Consider the following 19,124-nt stretch of genomic DNA (forward strand, 5'->3'; position numbering starts at 1 on the left):
TGTGGGTCATCTCATTAACTGCTTCAAAATAAATGCAACTAAAACTCCCATTGCACAAATGATGCAGCTGAGTCTCAGTGAAAGATATGCATCTTGTAAGGAACACAGCCAGGATCTGAACTAGCTCTGCCTGACCTCAGAGTCCGAGTTCTCACCACACTGCTACCCTGCCTCCAGAATATCCCAGCCTTCTGATCCTGTTCACACCTGGTTGCTTGTTTAGAGAAAATGTCATGCCTGTCAGTTCATGCTCTAGCTTCAGCTGATAGATCACATGAAGTGCCCCCCCAAGGCTGCCCAATGGAACCCAGCTCCCCTGTGATCTACCCAAAAAGATATGTGAATGAGAGAAATTAAAATTTGAATCACAGTAGGTAAAAAATATTAAACTTAAAATTTTTGCACAGCAAAAGAAATCTACCAGCAAAATGAAAATACAACCTACTGAATGGGGAAAAATATTTGCAAACGAAAAGTAGACAGCATTTAAACTTTTTGTGTAAAAGTTACTCCCCATACATGAGAGAATGTAATTGGGTTAAAGTCACTAATTAAAAGAAAGAGTTTGTGGATTTGATTTAATAAGAAAGAAATGTCTCACAGAATGGTGTATATAAAACACTTACTTAAAATATAAGAATACAGAAAGTTTTAGAAAAGAGGGAACAGGGGAGTGACTGCTTATTAGGTACAGTATTTCCCTCCTGAGTGATGAGAAGGTTCTGGAAGTAGATAGAGGTGACAATTGTTCAAAATTGCAAATGTACTAAATGCCACAGAATTGTTTACTTTAAAATTGTTAACTTATGTGAATGTCATTTCATTGTTAATGAAAAAGATAGATCCAACAAATATTTAAAAAGTAACCTCAGGGTAGCAATCTCAATATTTACATCTGATAAGAATTAAAGGAAAATCATCTTATGTTACAAATAAAGTTATAAGTTTTTAAAGGGTCCAAACAGATTGGGAATAGATGCAAAGCCAAAATAGATGAATCAGTAAATGAAAATCCATAGCTACATCCACACCAGTACTTGGAGCTTTTATCCCAATCCTCTTAAAATTCGACAAATCAAGAAGACAAGACTTAGACCAAAGAATGTATTATCTAAACACAACTTAAAAGTTTGAGCTACTAAGTAGAGAGAGAAATGTATACCCAAGAGAAAAGCAACTCACTCTCCAGCACACATGGAATATTTACAAGAAATTAACCATGCATTTAGCCCCCAAACCATTTAATGAATCCCAAAGCCATCTATTGTCTATGTGTTTCACTGAACTGCACTAAAATTAAATCACACCAAAAAAAGCTTTAAAATGCACATGTCTACAGACAGAGTCAACAAAACCACTTTTGGAATCATTACAGGATTCCCCAGAGGTCTGGGGGTGAAAAATCAAGAATCTAGTTTGGACATAACAAGTCTGAGACAGCCATCAGACTTCCAAATAAAGATGATCATTGAAAGCAGGGCGAGTTTTCCTATTGACCAAGCATTTATTGGATGAATCGATATCCCTCTCTCTGTCCCAAAGAATGGTGGAAATGTTAGACTTTCTACTATTATACTCTGTTAGTTACACATAAGTTTTTGTTCTTTCTGGGTGTTCTTAGGGTTTGTTTTTATCTGGTTTCCTTTTTCTCATTTTTTTTTTTTTGTATTTGACATTGTTTCATTTAAATATGTATTTGTGTTTAGTAATATACAAACCTGATTAAAAAGAAATCAGAGCAGATGAATAAATAGATAGCCCATGGTACATTCAGACAATGGAATATTATTCAGCACTGAAAAGAAATGAGCTATCAAGCTGTGCAAACACAGGGAAGAAATTTAAATGCATATTGCTAAATGCTAGAAGCTAACCTGAAAAGCGTACATATCATGTGATTTCAACTATTTGACATACTGGAAAAGGCAAAACTATGGAGACAGTAAAAAGATCACTGGTTACCAGGAGTTGAGAGGAGGTATAGATGAAATCCACAGATCACTGGGAGAGTTTGAGGGCAGTGAAATATTCTGTGTGGTACTATAATAATGGATACAGGCCATTATCTGTTTGCCAAAATCCACAGAATGGACAACACCAAAAGTGAACTCTGATGTAAACTATGGACTTTGGGTGATAATGTGTTAATGTAAGTTAATCATTTGTTACAAATGCACCACTCTGATGCATGATGCTGACTGCTCTGAACATGGAGGATGCGGGGAGGGGGGGGGGCGGGTTGGTACATGAGTAGGGGTGCTGACAGGGAGTCTGAAAACCACTTCCCAGTTACTTAATTTAGAGAGACGCTTCCCAGTTACTTAATTGAGGGAGACTACGTGGGAAGCCTATGGGCTTCCCTGGTGGCTCAGATGTTAAAGCGTCTGCCTGCAATGCGGGAGACCCGGGCTCCATCCCGGAGTTGGGAAGATCCCCTGGAGAACGAAATGGCAACCCACTCCAGTATTCTTGCCTGGAGAATCCCATGGATGGAGGGGCCTGGTGGGCTACAGTCCACGGGGTCACAAAGAGTTGGACACGACTGAGTGACTTCACTGTCACTATCATTATCACCTGGGGAGCCTAGAGTTTTAGTACGCATGTCTTTGTTTTATTTCTTCCATGTTCATTTCAGATCTGGAGTAACCACATATTTGATGTACTCATATATATTGGACTCCTCCCAGACTTCAACATATATTGAAGAGCACTCGCCACCTCTTAAGTCCACCCTTAACCCTGGTCCCTCTTCTGCTCAAACACCTCATGTGGCTCCCTATTGCCCATGTTTGGGTTCTGGGAGAACCAGCCATCAGTATAGGGTCCTGGAGTCAGCCGTGCATATATCCAAGCGTGTTCAGTACGACCCCATGACCTGTAACCCACCAGGCTCCTCTGTCCATGGAATTTTCCAGTCAAGAATACTGGAGTGGGTTGCTATTTCCTTCTCCAGGGGATACTCCCGACCCAGGGATCCAACCCGCATCTCTTGCATCTCCAGCATTGGTAGGTAGATTCTCTACCACAGCGCCAGACTGGGGGTCAACTTAGAGAGGTAATATTGGGCACATGGCAACTGGTCCCGCCTCCAATCAACCACGCCCACCCTCTGTATTCTCAAAAGCGCCCAGAGCGCCCCCTGTTGGCTCTCGGTGAGACTCAGGCAAACGTGAACGGAACTGGGATGAGGCCATTGCAGACTCCCAGGAATAAAATGCTGCCGACATGTTTGCCTGAGTCTCACTGAGAGCCAGCAGGGGGCGCTCTGGGCCCTTTTGACGATAGAGAGTCCCAGGCAGGGTGGGTGGGTCACCGAGTCACTGAGCGCCTGTGCTCAGCGGCTCCACCTGCAGCCAAAGTCCACCCTCCGGGCGCAGAATCAGCTCCGGCTTCCTGCGTGGCTCCTTGTCAGGCAGAAAACGGAAGCGTAGCAGGGTGAGAGCGAGGACCACCTTCATCTCAGTCATGGCAAACGTCTGTCCAATGCAGTTCCTGTGGAAGGAGTTGGGGCTCTGGCTACACGGAACCCTCATCTCAGCCCCACAGCACCCGAAATCTGACCGGCAGAGACAGAGAAAGCTAACCATACCTGGGACCCCGCCTCGTGGACTTGCGTATCCCCTGAGCCTAGCCCAGACCTCAGTCTAGAATGCAGACCAGCAGACAAGGGAACCCCGCTGTCAGCATACTGCAGACCCTGCTTGGTGCCCACTACCATTCCCAGGGGGAGGGGAGAGAAGGATGCCAGAACTCTGACCACCTTCAGTTTTGCCCCTTCCCTGCCCCCACAGTGACGCCTGGAATCTTAGCCCCAGACCCCCGCCCCACTACTTTCATCCTTAACCTCAAATGTCCAATGCCCTCACCTGGGACCTGCTGAGAAGGGAATAAAAGCCAGAGGTGACCTCCCTTTGATGTTTTCTGGGTCAAAGCGGAAGGGATCATAGACCTGGGGGCAAGACAAGACAGGGTTACTGGGTGGTATCTCCCAGGATGTCCATCCTTGGGGAGGGAGTGATGTCTGATTTGCCAATCACAATTCTGTAGTCTCCCCTGGGTCTCCCAAGGGGAATGGACAGGGATGATGGAGGTAGGGTGTCGGGGAGGCATCACCTCAGGATCTGGCCACACAGATGGGTTGTGGTGGGTCGCAAAAATACTGATGAGGCAGATCACACCTGTGGAAGAAGAGGGACCAGTCAAAACGAGGTCCAACCTGCCTGATGGGCCCCTCTTCCTACCAGGAAACCCCTTCCCTAGTCATTGTGGTCACCTTTGGGGATGACCCGGCCATCTGGGAGCATGATGTCCTGGGTACAGCGGCGGGCGATATAGGTGATAGCAGGATGCAACCGCAGACTCTCCTTGATGCACATGGTCAGGAAGGGCAACTGGGTCAGGTCGTCCCTAAGGAACCCCCATGACAATTATCTAGGGTGAAAAAAGAGACACCACCCGAGCCCTCCTGGTGCCCTATAAGATGCTCTCTGCCTAGAACAAAAACACACATGGATCAAATATCTCCAGACTCATTAAGTCATATACATAAATATATACAGCTTTTCCTTTGATCATCATACCTCAATAAAATGGTTTTTTAAAAGAGAGACAGAAAAGCAACATCACAGAAGTCCTAGACAAAATTTAGTCAGATATTTTTAGAAGCTTTTCTGAACAAATCAACAAAAAGTGAACCATAGAAATGTTTACAAATTTGTATGAATGTGGAACATTCTTTATGGCAAGATTGCAAACTCAAAAGGTAGATGAGCAAGAAACAGATTCAATATTTATCTTATTTATTACAGAACTAGAGATACTAGCTAATGCAATTAAACAGGAGAAAAAAAGGAGAGTAATGCCATTTGAAATGTGGGAATAAATGCATGATTTTGGCAGACAGTGAAAGAGAATTCACCGGAAAAGTTTTTATAAGCATTGAAGATAAGACCCAGTAGAATTTAGAAAGTAGCACTGACAAATATACACTACCATGTGTAAAATAGATAGCTAGAGGGAAGCTGCTATATAACATGAGGAGCCCAGTCTAGCACTCTGTGATGACCTAGAGTGGTGGGATAAAGAGCTGATAGGAGGCAGGCTCAAGAGGGAGGGTGTGTGCATGTGTGTGTGTGTGTGTGTGTGTGTGTGTGTGTGTACTTATGACTGGTTCATGTTGTATGGCAGAAACCAACACAACATTGTAAAGCAATTATCCTCCAATTAAAAATAATTAAATACAGTTACCCTCTGAGCCACCAGGGAAGCCAAGGCAAAGAAGAACTAAAGAGCCTCTTGATGAAAGTGAAAGAGGAAAGTGAAAAAGTTGGCTTAAAATTCAATATTCGGAAAACTAAGGTATCTGGTCCCACCGCTTCATGGCAAATAGATGGGGTAACCAGTGACAGACTTTATTTTCTTGGGTCCAAAATCACTGCAGATGGTGACTGCAGCCATGAAATTAAAAGATGCTTGCTCCTGGGAAGAAAAACTATGACCAACCTAGACAGCATATTAAAAAGCAGAGACATTACTTTGCCAACAAAGGTCCATCTAGTCAAAGCTATGTTTTTTCCAGTAGTCATGTATGGATGTGAGAGTTGGACCATAAAGAAAGCTGAGCGCCGAAGAATTGATGCTTGTGAACTGTGGTGTTGGAGAAGACCCTTGAGAGTCCCTTGGACTGCAAGGAGATCCAACCAGTCTATCCTAAAGGTTATCAGTCCTGGGTGTTCATTGGAAGGACTGATGCTGAAGCTGAAACTCCAATACTTTGGCCACCTCATGCTAAGAGTTGACTCATTGGAAAAGACCCTGATGCTAGGAAAGATTGAAGGCAGGAGAAGGGGATGACAGAGGATGAGATGGTTGAATGGTATCACTGACTCAATGGACATGAGTTTGAGTAAACTCTGGGAGTTGGTGATGGACAGGGAAGCCTGGCGTGCTGCAGTCCATGGGGACACAAAGAGTCAGATATGACTGAGTGACTGAACTGAACTGAACTGAAATACAGTTAACTAGCTCAAAATTGGAAACCTGCAAAACACCAACCCTATGGACCAATAGCACTCATCTTCCTTTCTCAAGTTTGTCTACTGATTATTTTTTATGTATCCTTCCAGAGGTATATTTTGCATTAAAAAATTATATACTAGCATACTGAATACCATACACACTGCTATTTATATATTTCATGAAATAGTATATCAATATTTTCTTATATGTCTCTTAGGATATGTCTCAAAAATAGAGTCTTCCCTACTCTGGAGCTATAACCTCCCATGGTTTCTTCTAGAGCCTTTAAGACTCCATCATTTTTTAAATCTTTGATTCATGTGGATGTTACTTTCTTATAAGACACGAGAAGCAGGATGAATTAACTTTTTTACACATAGTTTCACAGTTGTTCCAGAGATTTTAGGAAACAATCTTTATTTTTCTTATGAATATGAGACTCAATATTTAGCATTTCCTATGTTCACCGGGCAAGAAATTTATCAGTTTTTCTATCAGAAATAACAATTTGTTAGAAAAATAATAAAAGAAAAAATGATGGTGATTATATAAAACACCTGAATTAAACTTACCAAGAAATGTGAATGCATATTTTCCAATTAAACTTCTATTTCTCAATCCAGATAGAATATATGGTTTACCATAGCAACAAGAGTATCTAAGGTTAAGTTAACAACGTCTGAATACAATCTCTTTGCTAAAATTTTAGACTCGATTAAAAGCCTAAGGATTCCCTGAATATCCAAAAACAGATATCCACTTCACACTCTGGGATACTGTGTATTAATATTATGAGGTAACCTGCTTTCCACAGGTCAATTATATATTCAAGTCAAATTCCTCTCTCCCTCCTTCCTCTCTCTCTCTCTCTCCCTCTTTCTCATCACTTCCCCCAAGTTCTTCATTTTCTCCCAGCTGTCTTCTTGACCTAAATGTACCTGAAACGCACCCAATTACCTACTGATTATATCTCAGAGTCTCTGCTGAGGCACCTCGTTCCACCCTCAACTTGACCCCTCTTGTTCCAAATCTCAGCCCTGCCCATGTACACTGGGAGTGTCCTGACCTGGGACTATTTCTGCACCAGGTTAAGAGCTCCTAAAAAGCAAAGACTGGGTCTGGTCCTTCCTGAGTCTCCAGGATACAGAATGGGGCTGGGAAGAATTGGAGATGGCATAGAATTGGGGATGTAGAGGCAGTATGGCAGCGTTTCCTAAGTAGGGATTAGATGGATGAAGCTGCAGATGTTCCAAGAAAGGAGTTGAATGACTGTAATACTCAGGTGATCCTAGTGAACCCTAGACTAAACAATATGAGGAATTAAGGGGCAGGAGATTAGCAAATACTCAGGAAGTGAAGATGTTTGAAAACATGTAATTTCAGAGAAAACAGTCAGGGAGTGGAGGCGAAGTTCACTTAACTGAATATGTGCCAAGTGGCATCATCTGTCCTCACACATTGTTGTTAATTATCTCAGAAATCCAGATTTCTCTGCCAAAAGCCAGCAAATTTTGTCCTCCTATCCATGCTGAGTAGGCTTCCCAGGTGGCACTAGTGGTAAAGAACCTGACTGCCAGCGCAGGAGACATGAGACGCAGATTCAATCCCTGGGTTGGGACGATCCCCTGAAGGAAGGCATGGCAATCCATTCCAGCATTTATTCTTGCCTGGAGAATCCTATGGATAGAGGAGCCTGACGGGGCTATAGTCCATACGGATGCACAGAGTCAACACAACTGAAGCAACTTAGTGCACACACACACACACACACACACACACACACACTGAGTATGAGATCCTGCCTCTGGGCTCTGCTCCTACTTCCACTAAATGACAGAATGCACACACACACACACACAAAAATTCTGTCTTCCCCAGCCAGGGAGCAGAAACAATGAGAAGGGCTCAGAAAAAGGCCATAAGGACTTGCACTCACCATTCAATCTCTTTAGGCTCGCGGTCCCTCAGGAGCTCTTGCACATCCTGCCGGCAGCGCTCCTGATATTCTGGGTGCTTTGCAAGGTTGTACAGGACCCAGGAGAGGCCACTGGCTGTAGTATCATAGCCTGGGGGCATCCAGAAAGATTTGTGTCTCTGGACTACTTCAGCACCACAAGGTAGACAACGCCCTCATGCTAAAGCCCATGAGGAGGATGGAGGGGGATGGGGTGGTCCAGGGTCCACTGGGCTAGTTCCTGGGCTTAGAGACACCCTATCCTTACATTTTCTCACACTGGGTTCTCACCCTCAAACATGAAGGTGTCAGCTTCAGCCCGGATGTCTTTGTCTGACAATCCCTTCCCATCTTCATCCTGAAGAGAAAGCAAGATCCCTAGAATCGCACTAGCTCAGAGGGTCTCTGAGGCTAAACTGAGACAATCTCTGAAGCCCCATTATCCATCCAGAGACCCAAACCCACCCTGAAATTTTAAACCTCCTGTGCACTCTGTCACCAGAGGCCCCACCCCAGAGACCCACTCCTTGACCTCTTTGTCTCCTATGTTGTCCCCATAGGACACAGTCACCCATAAATATTTTTATATTTCAAAATTATGAGGGATTTCTGGGGAAAAAAAGTTGCAACCTTGGCAACCTGGGTTACAACCTAGGTTATAAAAATATAACAACTTTAGACTTTGCCTTCTCACCAAAAAGAATTTGTTTAACCTCCAGCATAATCTCTCTCTTGTCTCTCTTTCTCTCCATCTCCCCATAGGGAGAAAGGGGCAAATGTATCAGCTGTCTTGTATAACTTTCAAATTTCAAAATCTGGAGGTATATACTTGTACTGTGATGCAAGTATGATTGCATGTACAGGTAATAGTATAGTTGAGCCATCAAAGGAATTTAGGAACAGGGTAGCAGAGCTACAATTCTACTCTGGTTACCATTTTTGCCATGAGTAATAAATTAGAAAGATGGTAACGATAACCCTATATGCAAAACAGAAAAAGAGACTCAGATGTATAGAACAGACTTGTGGACTCTGGGAGAAGGCGAGGGTGGGATGTTTCAAGAGAACAGCATCGAAACATGTATATTATCTAGGGTGAAACAGATCACCAGCCCAGGTTGGGTGCATGAGACAAGTGCTCGGGCCTGGTGCACTGGGAAGACCCAGAGGGATCGGGGGGAGAGGGAGGTGGGTGGGGGGACTGGGATGGGGAATACATGTAAATCCATGGCTAGTTCATTTCAATGTATGACAAAAACTACTGTAATGATGTAAAGTAATTAGCCTCCAACTAATAAAAATAAAAAAAAATAAATAAATTTCAAGTAAAGAATAAAAAAATAAATAAATAAATAGGCTGCTCTGAACCAGGATTCTGTATGTATACTTTACATATACTACATATGTACCCAGCCTATCTCTGTGGTAGACTGACTTTTTAGTTTCCTATTTGAGTGAAATCTCAGGCCCTTCACAGTTGCAGACTTAGCAATCCCCTACAGGCAATATTCCACATGGTCATCTCTAAAACTTATCCCTGACCCATCCCTCCCTTCCACAAGCACCTTCCATGGCTCCCCCAGGACCCTCTACATCCTGTTCAAATTCTTTGATCAGATCAAAGTCCATCCTACCTCTTGAACTCAGATTCCAGAGGAACCCACCTTGGTCAACAGAAGCACATCGATGAAGTCCAAAGTCTTGGTCTTCGCCTTGGCCTTGAGGAAGTCATCAACACCCTCACTGGGGAGGGTGCGGCGCCGCTCCTGGATGACGGCATCTGTGAAGTCGTGCACCAGGCGGCAGGCCCTGCGGAAGCGCCGCCCATCCGGGGTGAGGTAGTACAGGAAGTCCATGTGCAGTAAGATCTGCTGGTTCCGCTTTGCCGCAAGCGCACTGAGCTCCAAGATGGCGGCGATATATTCACTGGGCTTCCTGAAGGATGAGAGCATGAAGGGAGGCAAAAACTTAAAACACCGGAAGCCCAGAAGCCAGGGGCTACCTCCCTTCAGGAATTGAGGCTCCAAGAACAGATGGGTCACAGATACAATGTGGGGATGAGCCAGGAGATGTGACTCTTCAGACTCTTCTCAACCCACATCCCATCTCCGTGAGCTGCCTCCATGCCCCAGGCACCTGGAGCACAGCTTAGATATGTTTCTCTCCTGTCTCTCTCACCGCCCCCTTCTCCTTTCCAGAACCATTCATTCTGCTCATACCTTATCCTCTCGCAGCTGGTCAGTGGCCCAGCCCCTTCCCTAGTCTTCTTTATATCCAATGTCTACATGATAGTTGGATTCTTTTGAGTCAGACTCACTTTGTCTGGCTTCAGAATGTCCTTAAAATATTACCTGCCCACTCCTTAAACCTTATTTCCAACTTATCTCATCACTATTGCACATACTTTTCTCATTCTAGCCTTCTGATCTTTATCAAACAGGTCTACCTACCTGAAAGGATAGCTCCTTCTCTTTCCCTATTCCAGTCCTGGGTTGTCCTGCTTTGAGCCACCTCCTTCAGGAAGGCCTTCCTGGTTGCTCTGGTCAGCCCTCCCTCCTCCATCTACTACCTTGGGTCTATGGCTTATGTTCCCAGGCTCTTGGCCAAGACTCACTCCTGGCAATTGCTGTCAAAACTGAAGACACATTTCTGCAGACTGTCCAGGGTCATGAGGCTGATGTGTTCAAATATGTCCAGATGGGTGTGGCCCTCTGTGACCAGGCACTCCCACTTGGTCTGGACAGAGAAGGAGACAGAGTTAGGGCCCATTCCCAACCACCTGGGTGGACTTCCCCAGGCCCTGCCTCTTGGCCCCAGGAAACCATCTCCAGATAGTATCAGGCTTGAGTGGGAGTGGAAGCTGTTACTGCTAGGACATGAAGTTCTCATGACTGGGAGTCAGGAGACCTGGTATTAAATCTTGGCTCACCCTCCTGCTCCCTCTGTACCCTTGGTCAACTTACTGAATAAATTTAAGTGCTAAGCAAATATTAGCTTTCATCACCTTCACTGATGAAAACTGATGAATAAACTGTCCCTGTGTTTAGAGAGGTAGTTCTCCATGGGCCCTGAGTGCTGCTGCTTCTACTGCTAAGTCGCTTCAGTCGTGTCTGACTCTGTGCAACCCCACAGACGGCAGCCCACTAGGCTCTGCCATCCCTGGGATTCTCCAGGCAAGGACACTGGCTGCCATTTCCTTCTCCAATGCATGAAAGTGAAAAGTGAAAGTGAAGCCACTCAGTCATGTCCGACTCTTCACGACCCCATGGACTGCAGCCCACCAGGCTCCTCTGCCCATGGGATTTTCCAGGCAAGAGTACTGGAGTGGGTTTCCATTGCCTTCTCCAGGTATGCTAATCTTTCCAGGTATGCCAAAAACAATTGGTTGTCCATGATGTTCTTTACCAGAGGCTATTTCTGAGTTGTGTTTGCAGCAAACAAGCTTTAAGAGTGAGGTAAAGTCTCCTCCTGGGCAAATATCAGGCTTGCTTCTAGTTCTGAAAGTCACAGACACCCTAAATCTAGTATTCTTCTGCCCTATAATAAAACATACTACTGGAGAAGGTGCCAGTCAAAGTCCACCTGTGTCATCCACGCGGGATTTGTTGACTTGGAGGAAGAATGCAAGCCAGCAAGTAGAAGGTGCCATTTGCTCTGCCAAGAGTAAAAACTACCCTTTGTTGGTGATCCAGGACTCTCATGTCTTCTGACAGAATCCACAGAACTGTAACAAGCTCCCTTGTCCACTTGCAAGTATGGAAAAGACACAACCACGTCACAAATTCCTGACCTTCCCCATGTATATATATATATATCCAAACCCCTTTGCAATGTGCTTTTTCAGTAACTTCTATTAGTAGGTGGAGCCTACTTGGATTCTGAGCTGGCCTTGGATCTACTTTGGCCAATGTGTGCTATGCTTAGTTGGTTCAGTCCTGTCCAGCTCTTTGAGAATGCATGGACCACAACCCACTAGGCTCCTCTGTCCATGGGATTCTCCCAGCAAGAATACTGAAATGGGTTGCCATGCCCTCCTCCAGGGGATGTTCCCAACCCAGGGATCAAACCCTTGTCTCCTGCATTGCTGGCAGATTCTTTACCGCTGAGTCACCAGGGGAAGCCCTGCTTTGACCAATAGACTTTGATGGAAGTGATGAGTAGATTGTCCCAAACCAAGCTCCCAAGCAGCATTGCAGCTTCCTGTCAGGCTGTTGGAACCCTGCTTCTGCCATGTGAACAAACACAAAATGCAGTCTAAAGGAAGAGAATCCCATGAAGGGAAGTCCTTTGCCCAGAGTAAGGCCATCTGAGATCAGCCTGCAGCCAGCCAAGCCCCAAATATGTGAGAAGAATGACCCTAGATCAGCAAAATTTCCTATCTGATCACAGATACATCAAGAAGAACCAGTCAACTGACTCACAGACTTCTCAATACTAAGCACTTACTGTTTTTAAGTGACTTGTTACTCTAGGATAGCTACTACAAAATATTCACCATTTTTATCAAATGTCTCAAGATTCCAAGGCCTCTTTGAGGGAAATGTAGAAACTAACACCTTCTGAGCATCTCTTATGTGCCAGAGACATGATTCCATTAGGTCATCTTGGCCACCCTACAAGGCAGGGATCACATAATCCTTATTTTTCACCTGTGGAAACCACACTTCAGAAAGGAAGAGCCCATGGCCTTAAAGCCACCCACAAGAGCCAGGTTCCAGGCAAGGTGTCTCTGAGTCTCCATTATCCCCAAGACTCCAGATGGGACCCTGGGTTCAAGAGACTCACGTGCATGATGTCTGTGCTCTTGGTGAAAATCTTCATATAGGGCTTCAGGATGTTGAAGTGGAAGGCGGGTGTCAGCATGCGACGGTGCCTGCTCCACTTGTCACCAGCACTCAGCAGGAGCCCATCCCCTAGCAGAGGCAGCCACAGGGAGTGGGCAAAGGAAGACCTTTCCCTGGGTCCCCAAGATCACCCCCTTCACTCACAGTTACTCACCCAGCCAGGGCTTCAGAAGGTTGTAGAACTCCATGTCCTTGGATGCGATAGCAGCTGACATGAAGAAGGACCATCAGGGGCCAGGGAGATGGGGAAAGGAGGAAATTTTGTGTGGAATAGAGGATCCCAGCCAGGAATCTGCATTCCCGCTCTGAGCCCTGCATAACAGGAATGGGGCCAAGAGAATCGAAAGCCAGAAGCCAGGTGCAGAGGTGATTGTAGTGGGGGGACCAGACCAGGCTGCAGAACAGAAGACAGCAAAGGCAGGGCCCATAGACACAACTCTTAGGTGCTCAGAAACACTCCAACAAGATACAACATGCCCCAACATTCCCTGACGTGGCTCCTACATGGTCCAACATGTTATGAAGACACAGGCATAGTCCAGCACTCTACAAAACATCTTCATGGGGACCTAGAACACCATGTCTGCCCAAGCACTCTGACCTTTCCTGAGATATGTGACATGGCCCCATGTGTTAACATGTCCTGACCTGGCCACAACACGCATGACACAGCCTAACATGATACAACATGCTCTGGCATGGACCTGAAGACAATCTAACTTGGCCTGAATTTGCCCCGCATGAGTCCCACACAGGGCTTACATACACTGATGTCACAGACCTGAACCAGGTGTGTCCCCAGCTAGGCCCCAGACATGACTCAGACATACCCTAAGACAGGCACCACACAAGATCACATAAGGTCACTAGCATGTCTGAAAGTGACCCTGAGTCCCAGACCTCAAACAAACCTGAAATATGACCCAGGCGTGACAAGCAAGAGAACCAGATAATCAATAACAGCATCTCGGGCAAGAAAAAGACACACCCCAAAATGCCTCAGATGTCCGTGGCCACAGCTGAAGCAACTCCAGACGTGACTGAGACCGTGTCTATTTGAGCCCAGGTTTAATCATATACCAGGTGTTACCAGGTAAAGCATGTACCAGCTGTCATCAGAAACCAGGTAGAAACATAAATCTGACCAGATATAGCCTACAGAAGACAGCACACAGATGTGCCCTAGGTGTGAGTAGACATGACCAGAAGTAGGCAAGTGAGAGTCCAGGTAAGAAAGAGGCAGAGGCATCTCTACCACAGCCTCCTATTTCTGCACCCAACACGGAGGATGTGGCAGCAGCTAGCCATGGCCAAGAGCATGTCTACCTGGAGTGGTGGAGTGGAAGATGCAGATGACAGCATGCCAGCCCCCCCACCCCCACCCCAAGAGCAGCACACATCCCCATAGGTGCTGGCCAGGTCCTGTGTGTACTGGAGACCTTCCTCCCAGCTCTGAATCTGGAGAGGAACAGAAAGGACCCAATTCACACTCTTCTAGGCTGCCAGAGGCAAGGATTTGCAGGGCAGAGATTCACACCTGAGCCCATGAGTCACCTCCGGCAGCTGCTCATCTGTCCTGAGCTTTCTCATGGGCTCCCTCCCCACATTGGCCATACACAACCTTTGTGGTCCTTCTGGTACAGGGATAGAGAATGTCTTTCCCTGTGTGGATCCCAAACACCATATTCACCTGACTTCTCTTTCTTCCCCATATTACAGATAAGGAAACTGAGACTCTCAATGCTGGAGTCCCTTGTGCACATTCTCCCAGAGAGTAAACCAGAGACACCAGCCCAAGACTCTTTAATCCACGGCCTGAATTCTTAATTATCCAACTGCTCTGAGCCCCAAAACAATAGTTCAGTGGCCCCAACAGTACCAAGACTGGATGCTCAGAATCTTAGGTTTGCAATAATTGGTCCTATGGCCCAAATCAGACAAATTAAAAGGAATCCTCAACTTTTCCTAGAACTGTTGTAAATGAACTCCCTTTCTGATGGAGGTTGAGTGTCTGAGATTCAGTTTTACCAGGATGAGAGTAAAGCCATCACAGATGAACTCTAAATGATGAAAACAGATTTCTGATAACATTGTTTAAGACCTGGATCCAGCTGGGCCTGAAGGCAGCCCTCCTTGGAGTTTACAGTCAGTTGATTTCCCTTCTTTGTTTAGACCATACAGGGTGGCATTTCCACCACTAACAGCTGAAAGAGACTTCAGCAGCCAGAGAGAGCCAGGACCTTTCCCAGAGTCACTCAGCATTCTGGTGTCTGAACCCAGGTCTCTGTCAGAAGCTGTCCATTCCCCTGGTCTGTCTCAGATGGGAGGGGCAGAGGACAAGGGAAGGGAGACAGGGTGGGGTGGAGTCTCCTCAGGGAGATTCCTGGGGACTGGAGGAGAGCATTGAACTAGAGTGGCTGAGCCACAGGATAGGATAAGTGAAATGGACCCACCAAAGAGGTGGATGTCACAGGAAAAGCAGCCCCCAATCCTGCACCAGACAGAAGCCTTCATTGCTCTGGGTCTGCAGATGAGTGAGACTGAGGGCTGGCTTAGCAGGGGGCCTGGGATACTATGGATGGCCACTGCATCACTCTACCCTCTGCTTTGAAATATTTCTTCCTCATTGTTTCAGACCTAGTTCCGACACCTCCTCCTCCTGGAAGCCTTCCAGCACACCCCAGCAGAGAATCTTGTTTCTTCTCTGGATTGCCACAGCCCATCTCCTGCTGGCCAGTCCCTGACCAACCATACCAGGCCAAGGATGTCTCTGTCCAGATATGAGACCTTGAGATTGGGCACGAACTTCAGCAAGGTACAAGGTTGGGGTCCAAATGGCCATGGGCAGAAACGAGTCGGTGAGATGGAACATGGTAAATGCATAAAGGAAAGAGGAAGTGGCTGAGAGAGAAGAGGGGAAGGGGGGCCAGGGTCCTGTAGGAGCCACATAAAAAGTTGGCAAGGAGGGGCTAGAATCCCTCAAATGTGTCATGACACCCACCACCACAAGCTCTGCATGGGTACCTGAGGCATTGGTGATGCTCTGGAGCATGTCAGGGTGGCAGAAAACGATCATGGGAGTGATGGGGCCAAACCAGATCTTATATCCACGGGGGTAGTTAGCTGCCAGCTGGGTTGATTTTCTCAAGCCCTGCTCTGTCGGGGGGACCTGAAAGCATGTAAAGAGATCACTCCCAAGAAAAAACACTGCATTGGAGAGTATGTCAGATCCCGCAGAGATGGAGGGAATCTCTGCTTCCTCCTGCTCCTTCCTTCATGGGGAGGAGGGGTTCTGGAGCATCTCCAAGTCCCAAGGAGGTACCCCAGAGCACAAGGAGAAGACAGGCTCTTTGCCCAGAGGTAGGGTGACTTTATCTTGAGAAGCCAAACTTTTTCTTGTCCTGGGAATGGTCTCAGCCCCAGAGGTGGCCACAGAAAGAGATTCCCACTGGAAGGTTTGTAGGTAGCAAGATGGCCTCAGTACTTGTACCTGGGTTTTGGTCCCATATCCTTTCCTATTCTGGCTGGTCTGTATCCAGCCTGCAGTTCCTTGCAGTAAATCTTTTGCAGACCTGGGGCCTTCCATCCCTGGCCGATCCCAAAGGACAGACATGAATTCTGCCCCTCACTCATGACAGCAGCTCTGACCCGTGAAACCCCCTCCCCCAACTGGCTCCATGCAGAGTATGTCCTGCCTGTTTCTCTGCAACCTATGGACGTGACTTTCAATTATGCCATTTATAAATGAAGAAGCTGACACCTTATGCACCTAAAGGGAGAGAAGGGTGGGATGCCTCCTGGTAAAGTATCCTCTCCCTCAGGATGCCTCGTTCAGACCTGACAAATACCCCCCAGGGGCTCTCGGCAGGTGAACGTAAGTCACGTTCACTTTTGTGACCTGCTCCCTTCTCCTCAAGTGCCAAAGTGAGGATTCAAAACACTGTTGAGATTGGTCCAGAGAGGGAGAGTGACTCAGCCGAGGTCACACAGCAAGAGGGACTGCAGGAAGGAAAAGTGGCCAAGACCAGACTCCATGACTAAGCCCTTAGAGAGGAGGGCAGAAATGCAGTAACTTTGTAACACTCCTGCTGCCTCCAAGACTCACTGTGCCTTGCATGCTAAGTCGCTTCAGTCATGTCCAACTTGGTGACCCCATGGACTGCAGCCTGCCAGGCTCCTCTGTCTATGGGATTCTCCAGGAAAGAATACTGGAGTAGGTTGCTGTACGGTCCTTCAGGGCATCTTCCCAACCCAGGGATCAACCCTGCCTCTCTTCCTTCTAAGCTGCATTGGCAGGCGAATTCTTGACCACTAGCACTGCCTGGGAAGACTCGCTGAGATGCTTTCAAGACACAGAATCTGAGGAAATCTTCACGTGGAGATTTTTAATGCCCCTGCCTTCTGAACTTTGCCACAATAAGCAGTAAAATTTCAGTAAATCCTCCACCAAGTGGTAGCTCTTGTCCAAGACAGGAAAGAAAAGATGGGCACCTCTCTCAGCTGGGCTGTTAGATGGGAGGAGCAAGATACCCATTCCTTTGACCCTGACAGAGGGAAGTGATGGCATGCTCATAACTTAAGTCATCACACCTTTATTTTGCATCCTAATATTAGCCAGCCATGGACTGTAGTCTGCTCCCCAGAACCATTGTCAAACTGGGAAGTGCTTATTAAGGAATTCGACAGTTGACCTGTTTAATTAATCCTGAGCAGGGCCAAGCCAGAGTCAAGGTCTGAGGCACAAGGTGGGCAGGCGTGGAGGACAGAGGTGATGATTGGCCAACTTTATCCAGGTTGGGCTATGAGCACCTTGGGACATCTTGGTAGAGAAAGGGGAGTTAGATAAGAGGCGGGATCCTGGAAAGAGGAGGTGTGGGGATGGGGAAGTGATAGATAATTCCTGTGGGGAAGCTGCAGCCCAGGGTGAAAAGTCACAAGGAAAAGGACCACGTGCAGATTGGACCCTGGACAGCACACTTGAGAGGACCTCAAGGCCACCATGGAGACTGGAGAGGCCAGGGGACCAGGCTCTGTGCAGCCTGGCCTCAGAGGTGCACTAATGTGTGCAAGGCAGGTAGAAAATGGACCCCAGAGCAGGCTAGGGCTGGAAGGACAGGATGTGGGGGAGGTCTCAAAGGCAGAGCAGAGGAACAAGTGAATGAGGGAAGAGGGGGCTGCCAGGCCTCCCTGGCTTCTCTGCTGTCCTAGACCCCAGCCCAAACCCTGAGCCCCATTCCTGGTCTCCCGGGATCTCCCAGGAAACTCACCAGGTACAGGTGAGCGAAGAACCAGTTCAGTTTTGGGGGCTGCGGGAAACATTGGAGGCGGCGACAGTTGTTGTAGAAGGTGTAGGTCCAGGCCAGGATGCGGGCCAGGATCCAGGAGGCCCCGACCAGCAACAGCAACAGCCATGGGGAGGCTGCCACCGGCCCAAGTCCCAGCCAGGACAGGCTCAGCTCCAGCATCCTATGGTCAGATGGGGTGGAGGGTGAGTCCTGAGGATGAAGGAAAAGGCAGCGATGGTGAACTGTGAGGCAGAGATGGATAGAGGGAAAGGAGCAAGGGAGTGAAGGGCAGGGATGGGGAGTGCTGGGGATGGGCAAGAAGGCCTCAGAGATAGGCAGACAGGGGCTGGGAGAGGGAGAACCAGAGAAATTCAGAGGAAGAGGGAAAGGTAGAGACAAAGAGACAGAAAGACACACACAGGCCACTGTGTGTGTGTGTGTGTTACCCACTGGTATCCACTTGTCTCCCAAGCCAGCTCATTCCCTAGAGCCACCCTGCCATGGGAAGCAGCCTTCCCCACACCAGGTCAAAACCCTGAGCCCCTTGACCCACAGCCTGGCACCTTCTTTCTGGAGTGGCCTGTCTCACACAACTTCCTCTCCCCTTCTTATGCAAAGCTTTTACCCAGTCCCTCCCCTAGAAAATACTGCCAGGCTCCAGACTAAGCCAGCCCATTCACCCAGCATGCTTACTTCCTCCCCACCTGGACGCTGCCCAAACATGAAGTGAGGCCTGGGAACCAGTTCAGCATAACAGATGCTGGATCCTCAGGACAGACGGAGGGTCAGCCTCATCCCAAGGCATCTCCAGGGCTCCCTTCCACAGGTGGGTCAGGGAGACATCATGCACCATTTCTCGGCAGAGACCCTGGAAGCTCAGAGCCCTGAAGCCCCTGGCCTCCAGGGTACATGGCCTGGCAGGAGTTCAATTCCCACCTCCACACAGCCCAGGGCGTGTGTTGAGACATGACTTCAAGGAACAGGAGCAGAGAAACCAGTCTGACTGGAAATTACCTTTACCTG

The 19,124-nt window shown here is 47.3% G+C and overlaps 1 protein-coding gene across 4 annotated transcripts; it reads right to left on the reverse strand.

Moving 5' to 3' along the window:
* Positions 1-375: 375 nt before the first annotated feature.
* On the reverse strand, positions 376-18,729 carry LOC110122695 (prostaglandin E2 omega-hydroxylase CYP4F21-like). Of its 4 annotated transcripts, none has more exons than XM_020870237.2 (13): positions 18,665-18,729; positions 18,084-18,311; positions 15,841-15,985; positions 12,971-13,024; positions 12,758-12,885; positions 10,587-10,708; positions 9,637-9,907; positions 8,264-8,330; positions 7,955-8,084; positions 4,274-4,407; positions 4,114-4,178; positions 3,867-3,949; positions 376-3,492 (listed from the first exon to the last, which is right to left on the reverse strand). In XM_020870237.2, the coding sequence occupies exons 2-13, from the start codon at positions 18,279-18,281 to the stop codon at positions 3,318-3,320; spliced, it is 1,572 nt and encodes a 523-aa protein (XP_020725896.2). In that variant the 5' UTR covers positions 18,282-18,311; positions 18,665-18,729; the 3' UTR covers positions 376-3,317. The 4 variants fall into 4 exon arrangements, with proteins under 4 accessions (XP_020725896.2, XP_020725898.2, XP_020725897.2 ...); XM_020870239.2 differs by having other exon boundaries at positions 18,084-18,282; positions 18,665-18,712; XM_020870238.2 differs by lacking the exon at positions 18,665-18,729 and adding an exon at positions 18,552-18,656.
* Positions 18,730-19,124: the final 395 nt, after the last annotated feature.

This window comes from Odocoileus virginianus, chromosome 3, assembly GCF_023699985.2.
Source record: "Odocoileus virginianus isolate 20LAN1187 ecotype Illinois chromosome 3, Ovbor_1.2, whole genome shotgun sequence".
Classification (NCBI taxonomy): Eukaryota; Metazoa; Chordata; class Mammalia; order Artiodactyla; family Cervidae; genus Odocoileus; species Odocoileus virginianus.

Bases quoted from the DNA above. Each gene is read 5' to 3' on its own strand.
- LOC110122695 (XM_020870237.2), bottom strand. From the start codon at position 18,281: ATGCTGGAGCTGAGCCTGTCCTGGCTGGGACTTGGGCCGGTGGCAGCC. The intron at 12,886-12,970 runs GTGAGTAACTGT...TGCCTCTGCTAG, and splicing joins CCTTCTGAAGCCCTGGCTGG to GGGATGGGCTCCTGCTGAGT. The intron at 3,493-3,866 runs GTGAGGGCATTG...CTCCTTCCACAG, and splicing joins CCCTTCTCAGCAGGTCCCAG to GAACTGCATTGGACAGACGT.